The sequence below is a fragment of the Mesocricetus auratus genome, unplaced genomic scaffold, assembly GCF_017639785.1.
Source record: "Mesocricetus auratus isolate SY011 unplaced genomic scaffold, BCM_Maur_2.0 Super-Scaffold_4256, whole genome shotgun sequence".
Classification (NCBI taxonomy): domain Eukaryota; kingdom Metazoa; phylum Chordata; class Mammalia; order Rodentia; family Cricetidae; genus Mesocricetus; species Mesocricetus auratus.
In genome coordinates this window covers 96,289,048-96,313,126 of record NW_024429182.1, presented here as the reverse complement: position 1 = coordinate 96,313,126, position 24,079 = coordinate 96,289,048, and the positions used below count along the sequence as shown (strand labels likewise).

Sequence of the window (24,079 nt, the reverse complement as noted above, 5' to 3'; positions counted from 1 at the left end):
CTTAAAAGCACTGATTGATCTTGCAGAACACCAGGGTTCAGTTCCTAACACCCACATGGCAGCTCACAACTGTTTGTAATGTCAGTTCCAAGGAATTCAATGCTCTTTTCTGGCCTCTGTAGCTCCTGCATGTACTCATAAACATAAAATTAAAATATATAGTCAAGATCTTTGTTTTCCTCTTGTATAAATTAAGCAAGTAAAGAAACTATAGAGAAACATCTTTAAAACATACCATTAGCTGGGCATGGTGAGGTACACCTTAAATACCAGCACAGCTCTGTTGAAGATATGTATTAGACTCTGAATGAATCCTAAACCTTTCTGGATTCTGTTTATACTTTCAGCCTCATTTTCCTCCTAGAAAAAAGACATCTAGGAATGTCCACTCACTGTATAACATAGCAGTTTTGTATTTCTGAGACAGGGTCTTTCTGTGTAGCATTGGCTGTTCTGAAACTCGCTCCGTGGACCAGGCTAGCCCCGATCCCACAGAGATCCACCTGCCTCTGCCTCCTGAGTACTGGGATTAAAAGCGTGCCTTTGACAGGCCCAGAACCTGTCTCTGCCTGCTGCCTACAGATCAGGATGTAAAGCTCTCAGCTACTGTTCCAGCACTATCTTTTTCCTGTCATGATAATGGACTAACCTCTGAAACTGTAAGAAAGTCTGCAAGTAATCACTTTCTTTTCATAAGAGTTGTCTTGTCATGGTGTCTCATCACAGCACTAGAACAGTGACTAAGACAGAGTCTTCCCAGACATAAATTAAGATGTGATCTTTAGTCACTGTCCCAGACATGGAACTCTTTTCTTTCCCCTTTTCCCTTCTTCAGTACTGAGAATTCAACGTTGCCTATCTAGACCTAAAGTTCTACCACTAAGCTACATCCCCAGTCCATTTTTTTTTCTAATTCTGAGCCAGGCTCTAGCTTGAGTCACCTAGACTGCCTAGGCAGACACTACTTTCAATGCTTCTTTCTGCCTTAGCCTACTAAGTAACTAGGAAAACAGAAACACATCACCAAGCCTGGCTTGGGACTCCTTCTGATCTATAGCCCACAGTCAATATTGCTTCATCTAGATAGCCACATTTCACCTTCTTCTGTACTACTGACTCACTGTACTCTCTAGTCTCTAAATTCAGGATTGTTTGGCTTCTGTGTCATCTGTAGGCAGGAGGACCTGTAAGCTGGTGTAGATCTTCTAGAAGGCAACAAACCCTTGGGTGAATTTTGCTAGTCCCTGGTCTAGTCAGAAAAGAAGTGTACCAAGATAAAAACTATTCTTACGGGATAAAATTATGGGTAACTGGTTATTATGTTTACTTTTGCTATGCTTTTCCACTGAATACCAATTTTTAGAACATATACACAATGATTTGGGACTCTGGCCTTTGTCTATAATTCAGGCATTCAATGTTTTCTCCCAGCAAAATAGCACAGAGGACTGCCACATGTACCATGTTCTCTTTTGTAATACGCAGGATTTCCAGTCATTCTTTTCTAAATACCAGAAAAATGTAAAAGCAAAGGGTACTCACTTGAATAATAAGTTAAGACCAAAGAGGGTAAACATGACAGCCATGTAGCCAACGATGCCAGTGGCATAGCTGATTTTGTAGATTAGGAGGAACCATTTATAAACCAACCTGGAGAAAGGAAATAAAAAGTTAGTTTAGCTGGTACAGAAAGGTGGCCTCAGGGGCCACTGAATCACCAGAACCCCTTCTTCTCACATCAATGGGGCATCAGGTTCAATGCTCAGGATGTATTGGGCAAACTTTGGTTACTGTCAAAAGTTGTTGACATCCTCAATTGCAGAAATGTCCCTAAATCATCATACATACCCCTGTCAGGTGGTGATGGCAGACACCTTTAATCCCAGCACAAAGGAGGCAGAGGCAGGCAGATCTCTGTGTGTTTGAGCCCAGCCTGGTCTACAGAGCAAGTTCTAGGACAGGCTCCAAAGGTACATAGAGAAACTCTGTCTTGAACCCCCTCCCCCACCAAAAAAATCATACCCCCAAGAATGCTTTGTATCTTCCTGAACTAAGAAAGGGGATCCCTAAAAATAGGTTTTAGTCTCAAGCAAATAAAAGACACAGCTGACCTAAGTCACCTCTGTCCTCTCAAACACAACAGAACAAAACCCAGAGAAAGATGAATCAGAGACGGACCAGGCTACAGTTTACACCTGGGTCTGGCTAGTCCGATTGCAGCTTTGCTCCTATCCATGAGACCTTCATACTAAGAATGACAGCTCATGAAAATATTTTGTTGGAGAAGAAATGAGGAAGGCACTTAAACAGTAAGCTTTGTGTTGGAGGGGGCGGGGTTGGCAATGTGCAATCTGAGTGATCTCCAGCTAGACTCAGGAAGGAGAGGGGTCAATGTGTATGAACCAGGCCTCTGTAAATGCTGTAGATGGTCCCCGATATCAGGAGTCACTGTGCTGGATAGTATTACATCAACTTGACACAAACTAAAGTTATCAGAGAAGAGGGACACTCAATTAAGAAAACGTTTCCATAACATCGAGGCTGTAGGCCATTTGCTTACCTAGTGACTGATTGATGTGGGAGGGACCAGCTTATTGTGGGTGGTTCTATCCCAGGACTGGTATCCTGAGTTCTATAAGAAAGCAGGCTAAGCAAGCCATGGGGAGCAAGTAAGTAATCTGAACTCCTCCATGGCTTCTGCATCATCTCCTGCTTCCAGGTTTCTCCCCTGCTTGAGTTCCTGTCCTGACTTCCTTCAGTGATGAACAGTGCTGTGGAAGTGTAAGCCAAATAAACCCTTTCCTCCCCAGCCATGTTGCTTTGGTCATGGTGTATAATCATAGTACTATAAGCCCTATTGACAGTCACTAACCATCATATTTGAGATAACAGCAAATGAGCAGTTTAGTAATTTGCTTGAATAACTAGCCCAAGCTTTCTTTCTTCCCAAGAACTGACTTACTGCGTCTCTGCTCAACCCCAGGTCGGACTGTTAGGTTCTATGCTCCCCTGCTCTGTCTAAGCAGGTTTTTCAGACTAGGGAAAGGACCCACTCATCTTGAAGTATTGCACTAAAAACCAGACATAGCTATGCAATCCATGATTTGCACAGATCATAAGGGAAAGAGACAGCAGAAAAGACACGAAATTTTAGATCTTCTAATACTTACATTGGTAAGCTTTTCATTGCTAAATAAGCTCAGATGAATCAAATCATATTTCTAAAATAAGTTCACTACTTTCCCCAAATGGTAAAAGCAAACTACCTTTCTCACTGTGGTGTATAGATAGCCTATTTCTTGTAATATAATTTCTAAAGTCAGATGAATAATTAAGGTCATTTATGAAACTGGGAAGCACCATCAGTGTTATTTAATATTATAAAACAACCTTCCGGCCGGGCAGTGGTGGCACACACCTTTAATCCCAGCACTCGGGAGGCAGAGGCAGGAGGATCTCTGTGAGTTCGAGGCCAGGCTGGACCGACAGCCTCCAAAACAATACAGAGAAACCCTGTCTGGTAAAACAAAAAAAAAAAACCAAAAAAAACCAAAAAAAACCAAAAAACCCTTCCATATTACTAGCAATCATTCTCTCTATCTCCTCTCTCTTTCTCTCCCCCCCTCTGTCTGTCTCTCTCTCTCTCTCTCTCTCTCTCTCTGACAGGGTTTCTCTGTGTAGCTCTGAAGCCTGTCCTGGAACTCGCTCTGCAGGTCAGGCTAGCCTCGAACTCACAGAGATCTGCCTGTCTCTGCCTCCCAAGTGCTGGGATCAAAGGTGTGCACTACTACCACCCAGCTTACTACCAATATTTCAATCATACTGTTTGTCACTGGTAATTTTATGTATATGTGCGGCACACATGGGGAGATCAGAGAGCAACTTTGTAGAGTGTGTTCTCTCCTGCCTTTGCATGGGTTCTGATCAAACTGGTGACCAAGCTTAAGCAAGGAGCATCTTTACCAGATGAATCATCTGACTATATGTAACCCAAGCTGATTCTCTGCAGCCCAAGGCTGAGCTCAAACTCACAATCATGGCTCCTTGGTCACTCACATGTGATAGTATGCTTTCATTTTGGAAAATCACTTTCTATGAAACTGAGCATTTATCACATTTTTAGGGATGAAAAATTCAAGGCTCAAAAGGTAAGGTCTCACTGTGTGCAAGTTACAATGGGTATTCCAACCCATATCCACCAGGCACTAGGTCCTGTGCCTTCTCTCATGGCCTACAGAGGTGCTGGGGAGAGGCTCTGGATCGCCATCTTCATTCTCACAGTGAAATTCAGAAGGTCAGGGAAAGGTGCGCAGTAAACAGAAAAGTCTGCACACTGGGAGACTTTGAGTCAGGCTAGGCAGCTCCCCTGCTAGGATAAGGCCATGCAGACCTCTCTTGGCACTTACCAAATGCACTCCAACAGGTGCTTTCTTGACCCTTTCCTCTATTAAACCAAGCACTCCCTCAGGGCAGGGACCATGTCTTAACCAGCTCTGTGTCCCCAGCACTCACCAAAGGGGCTGGCACATAGCAGGTGCTTGTTGAAATGAATGAATGAATGAGAGAGAAAAATATCTTTTCCTGTCAGGTATGGATATTAAATGACCTCACAAGCTAGTTGGGAGGATTAAATAAGAAACACATTTGGATAAAACAAAGAATTATAGAAACAGTCCCTTTGTTACATAAGAACGAAATGCTATTCATTACAAACTGCAAATCTGCTGATATTCATTCATTCAACAAAAATTCAGAGTAGACTAATATGTGTTAGACTCAGTGGCACGGTCTGGATACTCAGTGACCAGCACAGTGGATATGGGGGAGACAGATTCCCAAAAATAACATCTTGCCATAAATTGTGATGAGTTCAACAATAGCAAACTATAGGGTCTTCATAGAAAACCTAACGGGAAATCTAATTCAGAGATGAGAGCAGGGTTCACAGCAAAGAAGGACACTTAAAATGAGACCACGATGACTACACAGTCTTGTTGTTCTGTGTGCTTATAATACCAACAGATCTTGATGTAGACCATCAACTGAAGGACAGGGAAATATTTGGAATTCTGAACCTGTGACTAGGGGAGTGGGTCTCCCAATCAGCTTATTTTAGAGAGGCCCTAAACCAACTCATTTTGGCAGACAAAATTTTTTTCAAAAGGTTTTTTGTTTTTCATCGAAACCCATCTTCCTCCCATACTTTCCAACAGAATCACTTCAAGAATCCCAGGCCTGGGGGCTGGTGAGATGGCTCAGAGATTAAGAGCATGTGCCGCCCTTGCAGGAGATCCAAGTTCAGTTCACACATGGCAGTTCAAGACTCTAACTCCAAATCCAAGGGATCTGATGCCCTCTTCTGGCCTCCATCCGCAGTACACACATGCATGCAGTACACTTACATACATTCAAGCAAAACACTCAAACAAATAAAATTTTAAAAACATTTTTTTAAAGTTGGGTGTTAGTGGCACATACCTTTAATCCCAGCACTGAGGAGACAGAGGCAGGCAGATCTCTGTGAGTTCAAGGCCAGCCTGGTCTACAGAGCAAGTCCAGGACAACCTCCAAAACAATTCAGAGAAACACTGTCAGGCTTTAGAACATGTCCTGGAACTCAGTTTGTAGACCAGGCTGACCTCAAACACATGGAGATCTGTCTGGCTCCTGTGTGCTGGGTTTAAAGATGAGCACCACCCCCGCCCAGCAAAATCTTAAGAGGAGAATGAAAGAAATGAAAGAAGGGAAGGGAGAGAGGAAGGGAAAACCAAGCTCTTCTCCTCTACCTACATTCTCACCTTGGTGTTGTCTGTACTAGAGGTTTCCGTGTGGCTCGGAAGGTGATAAATGCTGTGACAGCAGAGAAGAAGATCCAGATCACCAAGAACCTCCACCAATGCAGCTTCACTGTGAAATAGAGGGGAACAACCCACATCTGAAAGAGGGTCACCATCTGAAACACAAACACAAGCACTTCAGCTGCGGCCTGCTCCCTCTGCAGGGCCCTGACCAGAACGCTGCGTGTTTAGCCTATCTTCTCTTACATTTCCAATTTTTTTTTTTTTGGTTTTTCGAGACAGGGTTTCTCTGTATTGTTTTGGAGACTGTCCTGGAACTCACTCGGTAGACCAGGCTGGCCTCGAACTCACAGAGATCCGCCTGCCTCTGCCTCACAAGTGCTGGGATTAAAGGCGTGCGCCACCAACGTCCGGCTTGTTGTTGTTTTGAAACACGTCTCACTATGTATCCCTAAGCAGGCTTGGAACACACATGGATCTGTCTGCCTCTGTCTCCTGAGTGCTGAGTGCAGAGATTAAAGACATATGCCACACACCCAGTCACATTTCAATTCTGTGTAAACAAAACTCCTAGTGTGATCAAAATCAGAAAGCTGGCACTATGCCTGACTCTTCCACTTTATCCTTCATTAAGCTATATTCTAGACACATTTTTCCTTTCCATTGAGCTTTTGATATCTCTTACCCAGCTCATCCAACTTCTTTGTAAGTTGCCCTGCACCTATGAGGAAAACTGGAAGACACCCATTGTAGGGTCAACTGATATCATTCCCTATGCTTTTCTGTTTTGTTTTTCGAGACAGGGTTTCTTTGTAATGCTTTGGAGCCTGTCCTGGAACTCCCTCTGTAGACTAGACTGGCCTCAAACTCAGAGATCGCCTGCATCTACCTCCCAAGCACTGGGATTAAAATCATGTGCTATGGGACTAAGGCATGTGCTACCACTGCCCAGCTAAATATCTATATTTCAAGATAAAGAAATTTAAAAGTTATCATGGTCACTGAGAGCAGGATGGTTGTTTTTATACTACATCTCAGTTTTACAAAAAGCTAAAGATCAGGAATTCCTTTCCTTTTTTGCAGAATATAATGTAGCCAGACCTTTTGATTTGATTCTTTGTTAATCTCTGGGTCTACTGCTTTGTAAGCAGTCCTAATGACTGCTGTTAAAGCAAGCAATGTGAAGAACAAAGACCTTTCTTCCATTTTTAGTATGAGTCTAGTTGTTCATCCCCTACTTTTGTCTATGGTTGTTTGGTACAATGTCTTTTCTTGGCTTTTCCAGTATTTCTTTTGTTGTTGTTGTTGTTTATGGTTTTGATTTGGTTTCTCATGACAGGGTTTCTCTGTGTAGCCCTGGCTGTCCTGGAACTCATTCTGTAGACCAGGCTGGCCTTGAACTCAGAGATCCACCTGCCTCCCTCTCAAGTGCTGAGATTAAAGGTGTGTGCCTACTGCAGGCTCCTCTCTGCCCTAATCTATAAAACCCTGAAACACTAAGGCAGGGACTTAGGAAAGTGGTTCAAAAGGTAAAGTGCTTCCTGAGCAAGCATGAGGATCTGAGTTTGGATCCCTAGTACCCAGTATCGAAACAGAAGCCACGAGTGTCACCATGTCCCTGAATTCCCAAAGTGGGGTATACATGTATGTATATATGTACACACACACATTTATATACACATATTCTCAAGCCCCATCTCAGTTCACATCCTGTTGCCTGCTGGACGAAGATATAATTCCTTCTTCACTCTCAGCTCCTTCTCCTAGCACCAAAGTCTGTCTGCATGCCACCATGTCCCACCATGATGATAATGGACTAAACTTCTGAAATTATAAGCCACCCAACTAAATGTTTTCCTTTATAAGAGTTTCTGAGGTCATGTGGTCTCTTCACAGTAATAGAAACCCTAACTAAGACAAACCCTATTAAGAAAAACCGGGAAGCCGGGCGGTGGTGTCTCACACCTTTAATCCCAGCACTCGGGAGGCAGAGGCAGGCGAATCTCTGTGAGTTCGAGACCAGCCTGGTCTACAGAACGAGTTCCAGGACAGCCTCCAAAGTCACAGAGAAAAACCACATAGATAATGGGTTCCCAATAAAAAATGAATTTTGGGCCAACAAAAATCTACAAGGCCACAAAGGAGAAATAGCACCACTGTTGTTTGAACAATAGCTAGTTAATTAAATTGGGGGAAAGGGGACACTGTTAATCACTGAATCTGGGTTTTTCCTCTGAATTTCATGGAGAGTACAAACTACACAACAATGTGTCATAGAAACAAGGACATGCTACCACCAGAAACAAATGAGTACAAACATTAAAAAAAAATCGACAGGCGTTGGTGGCACACACCTTTGATCCCAGCACTCGGGAGGCAGAGGGAGGTGGATCTCCTGTCTACAAAGTGAGTTCCAGGAAAGCCTCCAAACCAGTACAGAGAAGCCCTGTCTCAAAAAAACAAAAAACAAAAAAAACTCAGTAGTAGGGAACATATATTTTGTAGAATTCTGCTAAACAAAGGAACTGAACATACTGTAGGCAAAGCTAGTGAGGGAGAATTAAAGAACAAATTATCAATATTAATAATTCAGTCAAGCTACTGTAAATTCTGTAAAGGAAATTTTAACTTTTTCTTTTTGAGACAGAGTTTCTGTACATATCCCTGGATCTCCTGAACAGATTAGGCTGGCCTTGAATTTACAAAAATCTGCCTAGCTCTGCCTGCTGGGATTAAAGGCTTGTATCACTATGCCTGACATTTTTTATTAAAAAAAATTATCTTATGAGTATGTATGTATGTGTATCTGTGTGTTGCATTGTGTGTATCTGTGTGTTGCATTGTGTGTGCGTGTATCTGTGTGTTGCATTGTGTGTGTGTATATCTGTGTGTTGCATTGTGTGTGTGTGTGTATCTGTGTGTTGCATTGTGTGTGTGTGTACAGGTCAGAGGACAACTTGCAGGCATTTGTTCTCTCCTTCCACCATACGACTTCAAAGGATTAGACTCCAGCTACTGGGTTTGGGGGCAAGCACTCACACTCACACTCACCTGCTGAGTCATCTCACAGACCCTTGTTTAGTAAATGAATTTAAACTTCACATTTCTTCCCCCACTTGTTTAACAGACATTCATTACTTCAGTTGAACAACTTCTACACACAATGATTTGCTTTGCTGAATATAAAAAAATATAAGTCCAGTATTTTCTAGAAATCAGTAAACATCATTCTCTAAAAAATCTGAAGAGAAAAAAAACCAGTTTAAAAACATCAATTAGATTTTTATTATCAGGCCTGCTAGCTCAGATCTGTGATAAGGGCAATACTGTCTACTTATTCCACATACAAGTGTACTGTGGGAATCTTGTCCAAGGCACAGCACAAACAATGTGGTGGTATGTGTGGCCTTTGTGAAATGTCAACAACTTCCATTAATATACCAGGGACAAGTAACCCCAGGCACTACCTAAGACTGGAAACAAAGTCATACTGTCAACTGACTTTTACCCCCAAGATGAATTGACTGGCCTAGGATTGATCTTTAAATTCACAATCATCCTTGCTATCTATGTGGCTAGAAGCTTCTTAATGAATGCATACTAACTTGGTCACAACTTCTTAAAATCAGCCCAAGGACAACCCCACTTCATCATCCCTAAATATACCCCATCCAATGTTCAATCTCTAACAATCTCAAAATACACAGGTGTCAACACAGATTTTTGGGCATCAAACCCACACTCCAGAGATCCAACAGAACAGGAAACCTCTTCCAATTTCACCTGGTTCTGAAAATGGGACACTGGATCCAATTTCCAAAATTTGGATTGAAGTTGATCTCTTTTCTATGCACACTCAGAAAACAGGTTGGAAGCTTCACTTCCTCCAAAGTTTGTACTCATCAAACTCCCAAGCAAACAGCCACTTCAGTGTATCAGAAGATTGCATGATCCCAACAAAACTGTAGGTTCTACAACACACACTCCTTTTACCAGATTCCACACATAGGATACCACATGGTGTAAACACCATACACTTTAACCCCCTAAGCAGATAAGGAAGACAGAAAGTTTATCAGAAACAAGGTAACACCATCACTTGTAGTCAAACATTATTGCACTTTAACTGCTACGGTTACATAAAGCATTCATGACAATCTGCAAACTGGTTTTGACACACAAATAACACCTTTAAGCAGACATGACAGTCCTAAATTGTTTATTGGGTATGAATTTTACAAACATCAGTATATTAGAGTTAACGGTGGAGCTGCAGAGTATTGCACCTTCTCCAGGCTGCACGGCGAGAGCCACCAATAGAGTGGAACCTGTAGGCCTATCCAAGGCCCTGGCTCTTGCAGCCAGCAGATGTCAGCCCACACATCTCTCTGTGCTTGCAGACTGGTTTAATGATCCTCTCGGTGTCAGGGTTCCTTCTGATAGCTTTATGGAATGGATCAATGAGGATAATCTCAAAAAATTTATATGTGGAATCTTCAACCCAGTAAGAATTCAGGACTCTGAAAGCCCCACAATGATGTCCAGCTCACTACTCCTCAGCAACAGACTGAAGGCTTAGGGCAAACTTTAGCTGGTTAACACCAGGATGGACAGGCTTGCCGTTAGTTGCACACTTAGGAACTGGGTGTTCATGGCCATCACAGCAGACATGAATCCTGTATATGACATAACCGTGCTTGGCCTTGTACTCCAGCCTTTGCACTTTATCAGGCCGAGTGGGGTGGGGAGCCCAGTGCAGCCCAGAGAGCTGGTGGTACTGGCAGCAGCGGACTCAGCAGAAAGCGCATCACGTCAGACGGCCTCTTCCTCTAGAGCTCCTGGATGTATTTGTATATACCCATTTTAGCTCACCTGATGGCTGCCACCAGAGGAAAGGAAGAAGTCTTTCTCTAAACTTCAATTTTAAAAACATTTATTTATGCTTATGTGTATGAGTGTTTTACCTGCATGTATATATGGGTACCACATGCAGGTCTGGTGGCTGAGGAGGTCAGAAGAGGGGGGTTGGGTCCCCTAAAATTGGAGTTATAGATGGTTGTGAGCCACTATGTACAAGGAATTGAACTGGGTCCTCTGCAGAGCAACAAGTGCTCTTAACTGATGAGCCACTCCCCATCCCCACACTGGGATTAAAGGTGTATGCTGCCTCCACCACCTGGCAAGGAAAGCATTTTCATGGAAATCCTGGCAATGGAAGGACATTTGGTGCCAACTGGTAGCAATGATTATGGAGACATACTAAATTCAACAGTTTATGAAATAAATACTTGTATCTGCACAAAATAAAGGGGAAACCTTTGCCCTGGTCTCTCCTCCAACATATGAACTAGGCAGCTATGTAGAGCTTCAAGTACCAACATAAATGGTCAGAGGAGAGTTGCAACAGTGTGGGGACGAGCTATCTGGGGAGATTTCTATACAAGGTGACCTCTAAATGGCTAAAAACATAAAGGACCTGCTTACAAAATTATGAATAGCACATAGCTTAGGACAAACAGGCAGCCAAACAATATGGAAATAAAAAAAAAAAAAACTCAGAATGAATAGAGTTGTTTCTAGGGTACTAGATGGAACATTCCATGAACTAATAAGCTTAACTTGAAGGAAAGTAGCCTCTCAGACTGCCCAAGTCTAGGATAGGAAAAAAAATGACTTAAGAACATCTCATTGCCCCCCCCAAAAAGAAGAACATCTCATGGCCCAGGCAGAGGATGGTAGAGGGAACAAATTCCAAAATAATGTTCAAGGGGATTCCACAATAACAGTCCTAGAAAAATGCCAGACAATGGTGGCACATGCCTTTGATTTAGCATAGAGGAGTCAGAGGCAGGGATCTCTAGTTTGAGGCCAGCGTGGTCTACCAAGTGTGTCCCAGAATATCCAGAGCTGTTGTGAAATAATCTTTGTTCGCTGTGAAGATGTGCTGCTCTCATTGGCTTAATAAAGAGCTAAAAGGCCAACAACTAAGCAGGAAGAGGGTAGGCAGGATTTGTGGACAGGAGAAAGAACTGGGATAAAAGAAGGGCAGAGTCACAAGGAGAAGCAAGATTAGCATGTCCTGTTGTAAAAAGGTACCAAGCCAAGTGGTAGGAAGGAGATAAGAAATACGGGTTACCGACAGCCTCCAAAACAATACAGAGAAACCCTGTCTCATAAAACCAAAAAAAAAAAAAAAAAAAAAGAAATACGGGTTAGTTTAAATTGTAAGAGCTAACAAACAAGCTAAGCTATTGGCCAAGCATTTATAATCACAGTAAGGTTTGTGTGGTTATTAAGGAGTTGGCTGGTAGGACAGAAAGGTCCACCTACATAGGACTACACAGAGAAACCCTGTCTTGACAAAGAAAGAAACAAACAAAAAGGGCAGCTCTTAGAAGACATGTTGAGGGGTTTCAGCTGTCCACAAACTGCCTCAGAATATAGTCTACAAGGCTACTGCCAAAAAGACATGGCAGCTTCAGGCTACCTAACAGTCTACTCAGAATGAGAGGACAGTGCTTTAGAATCCTCTGCTATGTCACCGGAGCCTTGGTGTCATGTCTAGGCATCATACTAGCTATACAAAGAACACTGGCTTAAGCAAGCATGACCATAAGGGCTGTCAAGGTTACAAAATATCTGGAACAGAATCCTGTAAGAGCAGCTGTAAACACTGGATATTATGCCAGGAAAAGGATCCAGGAAAGGCTGGCCATTAGAAAGTTGTCTATAGGCCCAACAAGCAGATATATCCAGTTGTTTCTATGACTTAGCAAGACCATACTCATCTACAGGGCAGAGAAGTGGTTGGCAGATTCCTCCTACTGCACCCCTAGCAAATGACCTTTCTAATTTCCAGAGGCAACAATCACATCACTAACATATGCTACTGACCTTAAAAAATCTGTCTTTGTGTCCCTCCTGCCTCTGGGTCCAACTCTTGTCTTTCAGAGAAACGCTGAATTTACTACCAGTTCCCTAAGACTGGGATCTTACTTAGAACTATGGCTTCTTTTCTAAGCTGTCCCCTCTCCAAATAAGACTCAGTCAAGCAGCCATTTAATAAACACATACTAACAACATGCTAAGGACTAGGGAATTCAACATTAATACATAGACTTAAGTCTATTGAAGAGAAACAAAAACTTAACTAATTCAAAGTGTGTTCTAGAATGATATAAGCCCTGGTGGTCAACAAGTTGCAGAAGCACTTCACTCACAGTGGGAAAACCAAGAAAAGCTTCCCAAAGGAGGCATTATTTGATCTTTGTCTAATGGCCTCCTAAGCTCAGAAACATGAAAAAAAAAAAAACATTATTCTGCAGAGTCCAGGCAGGACAGTCTGCTGCTCATCCATCCAGGAAGTAATAGCTGTTCAGGGGATGGGGCTTGAAAATCAACTATATTTGACCGCAGACAGAAATAATGAAAGCTATTCCTTGGAGATCTTTAAAAATAGGACAGATACTTTTCCAGGCATAAACTTCTCACTTCCAGCTGTGTGTTGGTGACACATGCCTTTAATCGCAGCAATCGGGAGGCAGAGGCAGGCAGATCTCTGTGAGTTCGAGGCCAGCCTGGTCTACAGAGGAAGTTCCAGGACAGCCTCCAAAACAATACAGTCTCAAAAAAACAAAAAACAAAAAAACTTCTCACTTCCCCTAACATCCCTGAGGGAGTTAAGGAGTAAGTAATATTAAAATCTAAATAGATGATGAAAACTGAACTACAGAGAAGTCAAAAGTCAAGTCTGACCTGGCATAGGTTTCCAATCCAGATCTTGTATCTCCCTAGCAGCCTCCTTAACATCATTCTGAGTTTGTGGTAGAATCCTAAAAGGGAGGTAAAATAGTGAAACAACTAACAAAATGGGGATTGTAAAAGTACCTGAGATCCAAGGAAAGGACTCTGGTATGGCCACTAAGGGAGAAAACTCAGGAGAGCTAAAAGCAAAAATGACTGTGACAGGTAAAATATAATGGCTTCCTAAGGTTTTTTAGAGAAAAAAGCCTAGTTTAGGGGGAATGAGAAATGGCTCAGAGATTAAGAACACTTGTTACTCTTCCAGAGGACCTAGGTTTGGTTCTCAGCACCCACAGGGCAGCTCAAATTGCCTGTAACTCCAGTTTCAGAGGATCTAATGTCCTCTTCTGGCCTCCACGGGCCTGCACATACATGTAAGCAAAACACTAATACACATAAAATTTAATAATTAAGACTATTTGTATTACACACACATAAAAAGAATATAGACATACACACAAAGAAGGGTTGGAGAGATGATTCAGCAGTTAAGAGCACTCTAGAAGAGAGCCTAGGTTCAAATTCCTGCACCCACATAGTGATTCACTACTGTCTGGAACTCTAGTTCCAGGGCATCTGATGTCTTCTTCTGGCCCACGCAGTAAGTGGTACACAAACACATATGCCAGCAAAACACCCATACACATACAACAAAAAAGGATCATGTTTTAAGGCTGGACATGGTGGTATATATCAGTAATCCCAGCACCTACAAGAGTAAGAAGCAAGAGAATTAAGGAATTCAATATCAGCTGCAGCAACATAGTGAGTTAAAGGTCAGGCTGGACGATATGAGACCCTAAACAAAAACATACATACATACATACAAGACACAAACAATAACAATCATAACAACAATAGTTAGGTTTTAGTTTGGGCTCCAGTTTTGCAATTTGACAATCTTATTCTCTTAGCAAATCAACTAAGATTCTGCTCGATGCTTTACTAGTCTGAAAAATGGATAGAAATCCCTGCCCTATCTTGTATAGTAGTTTGACTGAGTTTTTTTGTTTTGTTTTCTTGGGTTTTGTTTTCTTGTTTTGAACTTTTTCTTTAATGCTTTATATTTTTACTTAGTGTGTAAGAGAGGGAAGAGGGAGGTAGGAGAAGAGGGAAAGGGAGAGAGGAAGGAGAGGGGAGGGAAGGAAGGAGAGAGGAGAAGGAGAAAGGGAAGGGGAGGAGTGAGAGCAGGAGAAAAACATGCAGGTGTGTACATGATGACTGTGTAAGGTCAGAGGGCACCTGCAGTGGGTTCTCTCATGCCTGGGATACAAGGATCAAACTTGGGTCATCAAGTCTATTTTCAAGGGCGTCTACTCACAGAGCCACATCGTCAGTCCATTTTGTTGTTGGTGTTAATCAGTAACAGTCATTAAGCCCACAGCTTTGTATACGCTAGGCAAGCACTCTTCCACTGAGCCATAACCCCTGTTCTCACAGCACTTTTGCTTTTGCTTGGTAGTGCTGGGCCCTGCTTGTCACCAGAGAAGTACTCTAGTGCATATCTAGCCAAGAAAAATCCTTTTTTTGAGTAATAATTAAGTGTAAACTATAAGTAATTTAAGGTATTTTTATTGATGCTGGAAATGAGAAGAACATTATCTGAAATTTAGAAACAGGAAACAGTTTGTTCCAAGTAAGTTAATTTGAATGTGAAAAACTAGACTTGAGTTCCTAAACTAAAGACAGCAAGTGATTCCTAGGCTACACAGGTTGGTGGGCAGCATCCCTACTACTCCAGAGTAGAGAACAGAGCTCCTCATCAGGGATTCCTGTGCTTCCCAGGGAGAACACTGCAAAACCTGGAGACAAATTTGGTATCTACTAAAAGGTGCTACTAGAGGCTCGGGATACCTGATGTGATGGCTATTTCTTGGTTGTCAACTTGACTATATTTGTAATGAACTAAAACCCACATCTTCTGCTGGAACATGGAAGAAGGAAACGTCTCTCTTAACCTGCTTGCTCTCACTGTCATTAGCAAGTCCATTCCCTTACTGGCATTAGAGCCTACTTCTTCAGGATTCTGGTGTGGACTAAAGACCAGCTGAAACACCCAATCTCATGGACTGAACTACTACTGGATTCTTGAACCTTCTGTTCCTAGGCAGCCATTGTTGGATTAGCTGGACTAAAACCTGTAAAGCATTCTAATAAATTCCGTTTATATATAGAGAGAGATTTTGGGAGGCAGAGACAGGTGGATCTCTGTGAGTTTGAGACCAGTCTGGTCTACAAGAGTTAGTTACAGGACAGATTCAAAGCCACAGAAAAACCATGTCTCGAAAACACCAAAAACAAAAACAAAAAACAAAAACAAACCAGAGATTCATCTATTCTATAACTTCTGTTACTCTAGAGCCCTGACTTCTGTTACTCTAGAGCCCTATACTTCATCTGACATTCTGTGATGCACAGCATAGTCCTCCACACCACACAAAGAATAAACTGGCCTAAACTGACAATAGCCCTTGTTGAAAACTCTCATTTAGGACAACAGGACTAACACGACTAGTGTTTTTCCGCTTGGTGGTCACATGGGCTGGGCTGCAAACCTACACTAGTGAAGAACAAAATTGTATTCAGTTAGAGAGAAATGTAAGCCTTATCTACCAACTCCATCACTTTCTGAAATGCCATTAACACTTCTTTTTTTAAAGCTCTCATGGCTTCTTCAAACACTACATGCTTCTGCTTCCCAAATAACCCCAGCATTCTCAGGGAGTCATTTCAATTCTCTTTCATGCCGACTCTTTATCCCCAAAACACTACAATATATTTAATATACATGCTTTTGCTTGTACTTTCCAGGTATCTCTATTACCCTTTTCAGTCAGTATTCAACCAATGAACCTACTAGTATATGTAAATTACTTATTTTTAATTATGTGTTCTTTTCTATCTTATTCTCATATCTCCCTCTCATACAGGGTCATCAATATCCTAATTCTTGAGTTTTATCACTCTTGCTTTTTTTATGTGTATGTGAGTACATGTGTGTACATATGTACATCAGAGAACAACCTCTGATGTCATTAATAAACACTGTCCATTGTTTAAAAAAAAATCTCTAGATACCAATTTTGTTATTTATGAACTTTGCATTTGGAATCAATGCCTGCCATTAACTGTATTAAATCCATGAGCTAACTTTTAAGGCACACATGATTAGTAGTACCACTCTTTTACGAAGAATTTAAAGATTGATAGGATGTAAATATATATACAGCACTAAAGCATAAGCTAATTTTATCTAAACCTGTGGGGGGGAAATGAAAGGTTTTATTTTTTCTCTCCACTGTGAAGGAATTTTTACTGGATGAAATTATAAATATGTATAAATTTTGTTTAACAAAGAAAGATAAAACATCTAACTGCAGAATGCAAATACAGATTGGCATGTAGCATATAGACCAGTATTCTAAAAATAATTATATACAGCCTTTTCAAAGATGAAGTTGAAGGCTGAGGATGTGCTCTGTATTTATTGAGGGTTCTTGGCTCTCACCAGCATTAAGTGTAAATGGCTTGGATGACCAGTTGTGTTTAAATGTGATCAGGCTATTTTATTCACTGCTAATGCTTTGATGAAAAGGTTTTACATGCAGTAGATCTATGAAAGTATTGTTCATACTGATCAGAATTAAATTTGTGTAGAGCAGGTTTTTATTTTTGCTCTTATTGAGACAAGATTGCTCTGTGTAACAGCCCTAGCTGTCCTGGAACTCACTCTGTAGACCACCTGCCTCTACCTCCCAGGTTCTGAGATTAAAGGTGTGCTTCACCATTGCAGGCTATTTTTTTTAAGATTTCTTTTTTAATACATCTGTGTATATGTATACTGCCCTGGGAGGCCAGAGGAGGGTGCTGAGAACTGAACTCAATGACTTTGTGGCTATGAGAATTTCCTGTTCTTTAAGAGAACCCAAGTTCAAATCCCAGCACCTTTGTGGCAGCTTACAACCATCTGTAACACCAATCCCAGGGGACTTAACACCCTCTCCTGGCCTTCAATGCCACTAAATGTATATGGCACAAAGACACACATGTAGGCAAAATACCTGTAAGCATAAAATAAAATAAAAATCAAATAAAAACAGAAATATCAAAAGGCTGTCACTCTACACTTGTTCTAATGGTTTTTCCATTTTTCTGTGCTCAATGAAACCTTGTGGTAATCTCTGTTTTGTTGAGGATACACAATAACTACAAGTGTCTCATCTCAGATGACAAGAGTGAAGCTTGAGGAGGGTCTACATATGAAGCTCCACCCAGATAGCTAAGCTGATAAGTAATGACTTTTGAAACTCTTGGTATCATGTGAGTATCTCATGCACTGTGACCTGAAGGTACATATCTCTAATAGTCATACATGCCAACACCTAAGGTAGCTATAGGCCAATATGTTCTTGAACTTGAGCAAGCTCAAGGACAAAGGTCAGCTTCTTTTCCACTATGCTCCAGATTATTCCTTAGTTCCCTTAGCAGAAAATCATTTTCAGAAGTCCATAGAACAGAGCTGAAAATATAAAATAGGAAACAAATAACATGGGTTTAATCCTGCCTCTGCCTAGCTATATCCTCAGCAGGTCTCAACTTTCTATGCTTTTATCTAATACTCCTGACCTGATGCACAGATTAAGTGAGAAAGCACAGCTGGTTGGTGGTGGCAAATACCTTTTATCACAGCACCCAGGAGGCAGAAGCAGGGAGATCCCTCAGCCTGGCCCACAGAGTGAGTTCCAGGACAGCAAGGGCTACATGGAGAAATTCTGTGTCCAAAAAACCCAAAATTAATTAATTAATTAATTACATGAGATAACACAGTAGTTAGCTACAGACCCCTAGCCATCTTTGGCAATATTACAAGTCTAATCATAAACTTCAGAAAAAAAAAAGCATGTAATGATTATGACTGAAAGTCATAAAGTAAAATTATCTAATGGTTTTATCACTTGAGCAAATTATTCAGATTTTCTATTTCAGTCTCTGACTGAAGAAAGCACTACTCACCAAATTATACTGAGTTTTAACTGAGTTTATACATGTAAGGCAGTTAAAATATTGAGAACTTATCAGTAAGTATGGTTGTGCCTGCTTGCAATCACTGCAATGGGAAGACTGAGCCAGGAATGTCTCAAGTTCATAGCCAACCTGGACCAGTCTGATTAGTTTATGTCCTTCAAGTTCTTTACATGCTGTGTGATCTTCTGTGTCACTTTTCTGTCCATCATTGAAAAGGGAATACTGATTTCTCCAACTATTATATAACTGTCTCTTTCTCCCTTCAGTCCCGTCAAATTTTCTTTCCCAAATTTTGGGTCCCTTAGGCATGTACATGTATAGTTGTATCTTGCTATATATATACTAATATATACTACAATCCCATAAATGTTATCACTTCTAATCTTTATTTAACCCTGTTATTTGACATTAGTATAGCCATCCCACATTCCTTCCTTTATTTAAAAAGACTTATGTATTTTATATATAGTGTTCTGCCTGCATGCATGCCTGTGCACCAGAAGAGGGCACCAGATCTCATTACAGATGGTCGTGAGACACCATGTGGTTGCTGGGAATTGAACTCAGGATCTCTGGAAGAGCAGCCAGTGCTCTTAACCTTTGAGTAACCACTCCAGTCCTCCAACTTCATTTCTTTCATTTTAAAAGTATTTTGGTTTTCATTTCTTTCATTTTAAAAGTAGTTGTGGCACACACCATTAATCCCAGCATTCAGAAAGTAGAAGCAAGTAGATCTCTGAGTCTGAGGCTAATATGATCTACAGAGTGAGTTCCAAGACAGGGTAACACAAGAAACCTGTCTTAAAAAAATAAAATAAAACAAAATTCATTTTGAATTACATGTATAGGTGGGGTTGGAGGAAGGAATTGTGCACATGTTTGGGTGCCTGTAGAAGTCAAAGAGAAGGTGTTAGATCCTGTGGAGCTGGAGTTGAAGGCAGTTGTAAATCATTCATTGAGGATGTTTGAAATCAAATTCTGGTCCACTGTGAGAGGACCCTCTTTCTTTGTTTTTAGGAGACAGTGTCTCATTCTATAGTCCTGGCTGCCCTCCACCCTTCTTTTGGCTATCATTTTAGTGGAATATTTCTTCTCATCCTTTTACTTTCATTTTTGTACATGTGTGTGTCCTGATATCTAAGGTGAGACTTATACACCTAGCGTGCTGATGAATTATGGTATTTTTTTTTACTCCAATCTGCCAATCTCTACCTTTTACTAGAAGAATTTAACCTCTCTAGAATTAAGTGTCAATATCAACAAGAAGATACCTAGCTTTTTGTTTTCTGTAATATATATTTTTTCTTGATTTCTTCCATTGTCTCTTTGTTTGCTTGATTTTGGTTTCTGTTATACAAACTAAAGAAATGTAGCCCCTTCTCCTAAGACTAGTGTTGGCTTTCCCAGTCAGGTAATCTTCTCCCTTCCAAATGAATGATTTCTGGTATTTCCTTCATGAACTGTCTCACAATGTTTAAAAGGAAGAATCTACTTTTCTGATAATAAGGTAGTCTCATGTTGGGCTAGGAGTGGTGGTACTGGTCTTTAACCCCAGCACTTGGGAGACAGAAGTCGGCAGATCTAAGTTAGAGGCCAGCCTGGTCCACAAAGTGAGTTCTAGGACAGTCAGAGCAAACAGTGAGACCAACAAATAAAAAAATAGTCTCATGTTTTATCCTTGTTTTCATGTATCAAATCATTTGTTCTTTAGACACACACACATATATCCCACAAACTACTCATTATTCCATATGGAAAATTCATTGCTACTGTTTTTATCTGTCTACATGGCCCTTGGTCAAGCTGGACCCTAGGCCACTAACAAAGGGTCTCTTGATGATTAAAAGTGAGAGGTGCCAGGTGTAGTGGTACACAACTATAAATCTAGTATTTGGGAAGTAAAGACACGAAGATCATAAGTTCAAAATCATTCTCATCTACTTAATGAGTTCAAGGCCTTCCTGGGATATACAAGATCCTGACTCCAAGAACTTTTTTAAAAAGTGAGAAGTGGCTTACGTTGTAAGAACGGGGGTGCCTCTGTTTCCACTGTACCAGGAGCAGCTGGGCCACCACCAAGGTAGCAATGAGGATGAGGACCATTTCGGCATGCATGGCTTCGTGACCACGATGTTTGGCATGCATACGTGCATGCTCGACCCTGAAAGCCAAACAGACAGGGTGAGTCAAGGAAGGGATGGTGTGGTAGTAGATGACGGTATTCCCTAGGGTGTTCTTGTAGCTCATAAGTCAGAACATGGCCCTGGGTTCTCCATTTATTTACTTATTTCCTTTTTTTTTTTTTTTTTTTGAGGCAGGGTATCTCTACAAAGGTCCTATAACTCACTATGTAGATCGAGCTCAAACTCAGATATCTGTCTGCCTCTGTCTCCTACATGCTGGAATTAAAGGCATACATTACCATGCCCAGCAACCCTAGATTTTTCAAATGAAGGGTACCATGAGAACTAAGAGCTAAGACCCATGTCTGAGAGAATGGACATGGACAGGAATAAAGGCTCTCCACATTCTAGTTACAAGGCACAGCTACTAGGGTTAAAGATGCCCCTTGTGGTAGAAACATAAGAAACCTTCCTTGAATCAGGAAGGAAATGCCAACAGAAGCTTATGCCACTGCCCATTCCAATCCTATTTCAACCTGTCACTAGACGGAGAAAGTAGAGTTTACATATACTCATAAAGCCTTAGACTCTTAGTATTTATCACACCACTAAAGGGTGTAACATTGTACATGTGCTGATTCTAGAGTATTGCTTTATTCATCATACCGTTTTGCCAGACTAACTAAAGGCTAAAAATTCTGAACTGCTTCAAGTCTGTACTAATCCAACCATGTCTTCATCATCAGTATCAAGTAAACATCCTCTTCAAGGGCTCTCTGACAACTAGACAATGAATCTGGAACACTCATCTAAAGCTGGCATTTGGATAGTTGAACACACATCTTTAACCCTACACTCTGGAGGCAGAGGCACATGCATGTTCATGAGTTTGAGGCTAGCCTGTCTAAAATACACTTGTGAGACCTTGTCTAAAGACATACATACATACTTTACCATGAAGCAAAATATACCTACTTACAGCTCTAATCCATTGTGCCTAATCCTAAACTCTGTGAAAACAAAGGATACAGCTGCACCTCATTCCCAATGCCGAACCCTAAAATACTTAAAATTGCATTATAGTGAACAAAAAAATCTTTCCTGTTTTTATCACCTTTATTTCCTTCTTTGACTTTTTAAAATTGTTATTATTTATTTATTTTTATTTTTATTGTGTATACAGCCTTCTGCCTGCAGGCCAGCAGAGGGTACCAAATCTCATTCAAGGTGGTTGTGAGCCACCATGTGGTTGCCGGGAACTGAACTCAGGACCTCTGGAAGAACAGTCAGTGCTCTTAACCACTATTTATTTATTTATTTTTTGAGACAGGGGCTCACTATGAAGGCCAGGCTAGTCTTGATCTCACAGAGACCTAACTGCCTCTACCTCCAGAGTCCTAGAATTAAAGGTGTACACCACTATGCCCAGCCTAGTCATAATCTTTTAATCACTGTTCATATAAAATAATGTTAAACAACATTAATCCTGGTTTCTTTTTCTTTTTTTTTAAGATTTATTTATTTATTACATATACACCAGATTGAATTGTAGATGGTTGTCAGCCACCATGTGGTTGCTGGGAATTGAACTCAAGACCTCTGGAAGAGCAGTCAGTGCTCTTAACCTCTGAACCATCTCTCCAGCCCCGGTTTCTTTCTCTTAAATATGATTCAATTAAAAAAAATTCTTCAGAATTGCTGGTGGTAGTGTACAACTTTAATCTCAGCACTCGAAAAGCAGAGGCAGGTGGATCTCTGTGTATTCAAAGCCAGCCTAGTCTACAGGGTGAGTCCCAGGACAGGCTCCAAAGTTACACAGAGAAACCCTGTCTCGAAAAACCAAACAAACAAACAAACAAACAAACAAACATATGGAGTGAATTGTAAGGCCTGGTGTTACTAGCCTATATTCCAGCCACCTCAGAGGCTGGTATAGAAAAATGGTGAGTTTTAGGCCGGTCTAGGCTACACAGTAAGTTCAAGGTTAGTTTGGACACCTGGACTAGACTGTTTCAAAATAAAAAGTAAAAAGATGGCTGGGATCACAGCTCAGTGGCAGACTGCTTGTTTAACATGTACAAGGCCTAGATTCAATCCTCAGTAGAGGGGGAAAACAAGAGGTGGTGATAAAGAGGCAGTGAGAAGTTAAATAACTTATCCCATATCATATAGCTAGTAAATGGCAAAACTGGCTTCACCACAAGAGGATGCTTATTAGTGTAAGTATCTACTTACTCTACGATCAAGTGAGCTGTTCAGAAGTGACCCAGATAATTGGAAAGGTTTCCAAAAGACCAGTCCAACTGGTCATAAGACACTGCATCCCACAGACAGAGAAGAAAAAGAGTACTTACACAATTAGCTAGGTTAGCCTGAGGGACCCAAACTGGCACACTTACCTCCATTGCTCCTCTGGGGAGAGGTCTGACATATCAACCTATAGAAAGAAAGCACCAGAAAAATATGTCATTGACATAGAACTGGCCCCACCCAAAATAAGGAGCTCATACACTCATCGATATTGTCAAGGAATTAAAGGAGAAGGCTTCACACATTACAATTTTTTTTTTTTTTTTTGGTTTTTTGAGACAGGGTTTCTCTGTATTGTTTTGGAGGCTGTCCTGGAACTCGCTCTGTAGATCAGGCTGGCCTCGAACTCACAGAGATCCACCTGCCTCTGCCTCCCAAGTGCTGGGATTAAAGGCGTGCGCCACCAACACCCGGCCACACATTACAATTTTTATGAAACCTTTCCTGCCACTACTTCACACTGATTTCTTCCTTCTTTAGCTGCTAGTATGACAATGAATGTTGCAAGGATGAGTTACTCCCAAGATGCTCATAGGACAATGAACATACCCATTATATAGTAAGAATAAGCCATGGAAGAATGAACAAGTGGGATTTGACCTAGTCTGGGTTGTTATAAATCAGGGAATATTTCTTGGAATAACTGTGAAATATTATCCAGAAGTAAGAGAAATGTTCTAGGTAAAGGAAATTACATGGATAGGAAGGGGGAAAGGTTTATAGCATATGAACAATTAAGTATGTCTAGGATAAATATGAGTCAGAATTAGTAAGATATGAAGCTATATGAGATATACATACCATCAAACGAATGGCCACATAGGAAGAGGTAGAACATTAGACCAGGGCAAAGTGATTATTTGGCTCCTGCTCAGCTACTGCCCTTAGAAGTGCATGGCCTTCTAAACTCAAAGTTCTGGTTCTACTTAGAGTCTCTCAAACTTGGCACTACTGGTATTTGGGGATGGTTTTTAATTTGTTGGGGCAAGGAGTGTATACTGTATATAATTAGTAGCATCC

The 24,079-nt window shown here is 41.1% G+C and overlaps 1 protein-coding gene and 1 pseudogene across 5 annotated transcripts in view; both read right to left on the bottom strand.

The window, feature by feature from the left end:
* Rnf121 (ring finger protein 121) overlaps window positions 1-24,079 on the bottom strand; it is a 68,710-nt gene that overhangs the window by 15,871 nt on the left and 28,760 nt on the right. For 4 of the 5 annotated variants that reach the window (XM_040757561.1, XM_040757568.1, XM_040757554.1 and 1 more), the window contains exons 2-5: window positions 23,149-23,186; window positions 20,646-20,787; window positions 5,799-5,953; window positions 1,543-1,650 (exon numbers count right to left, since the gene is read on the bottom strand). In XM_040757561.1, the coding sequence (XP_040613495.1) occupies window positions 1,543-1,650; window positions 5,799-5,953; window positions 20,646-20,787; window positions 23,149-23,186 (443 nt within the window). The remainder of the gene's footprint in view (window positions 1-1,542; window positions 1,651-5,798; window positions 5,954-20,645; window positions 20,788-23,148; window positions 23,187-24,079) is intronic. The other variant, XM_040757578.1, reaches the window with a different exon arrangement.
* LOC101822390 lies at window positions 8,725-10,724 on the bottom strand (annotated as a pseudogene).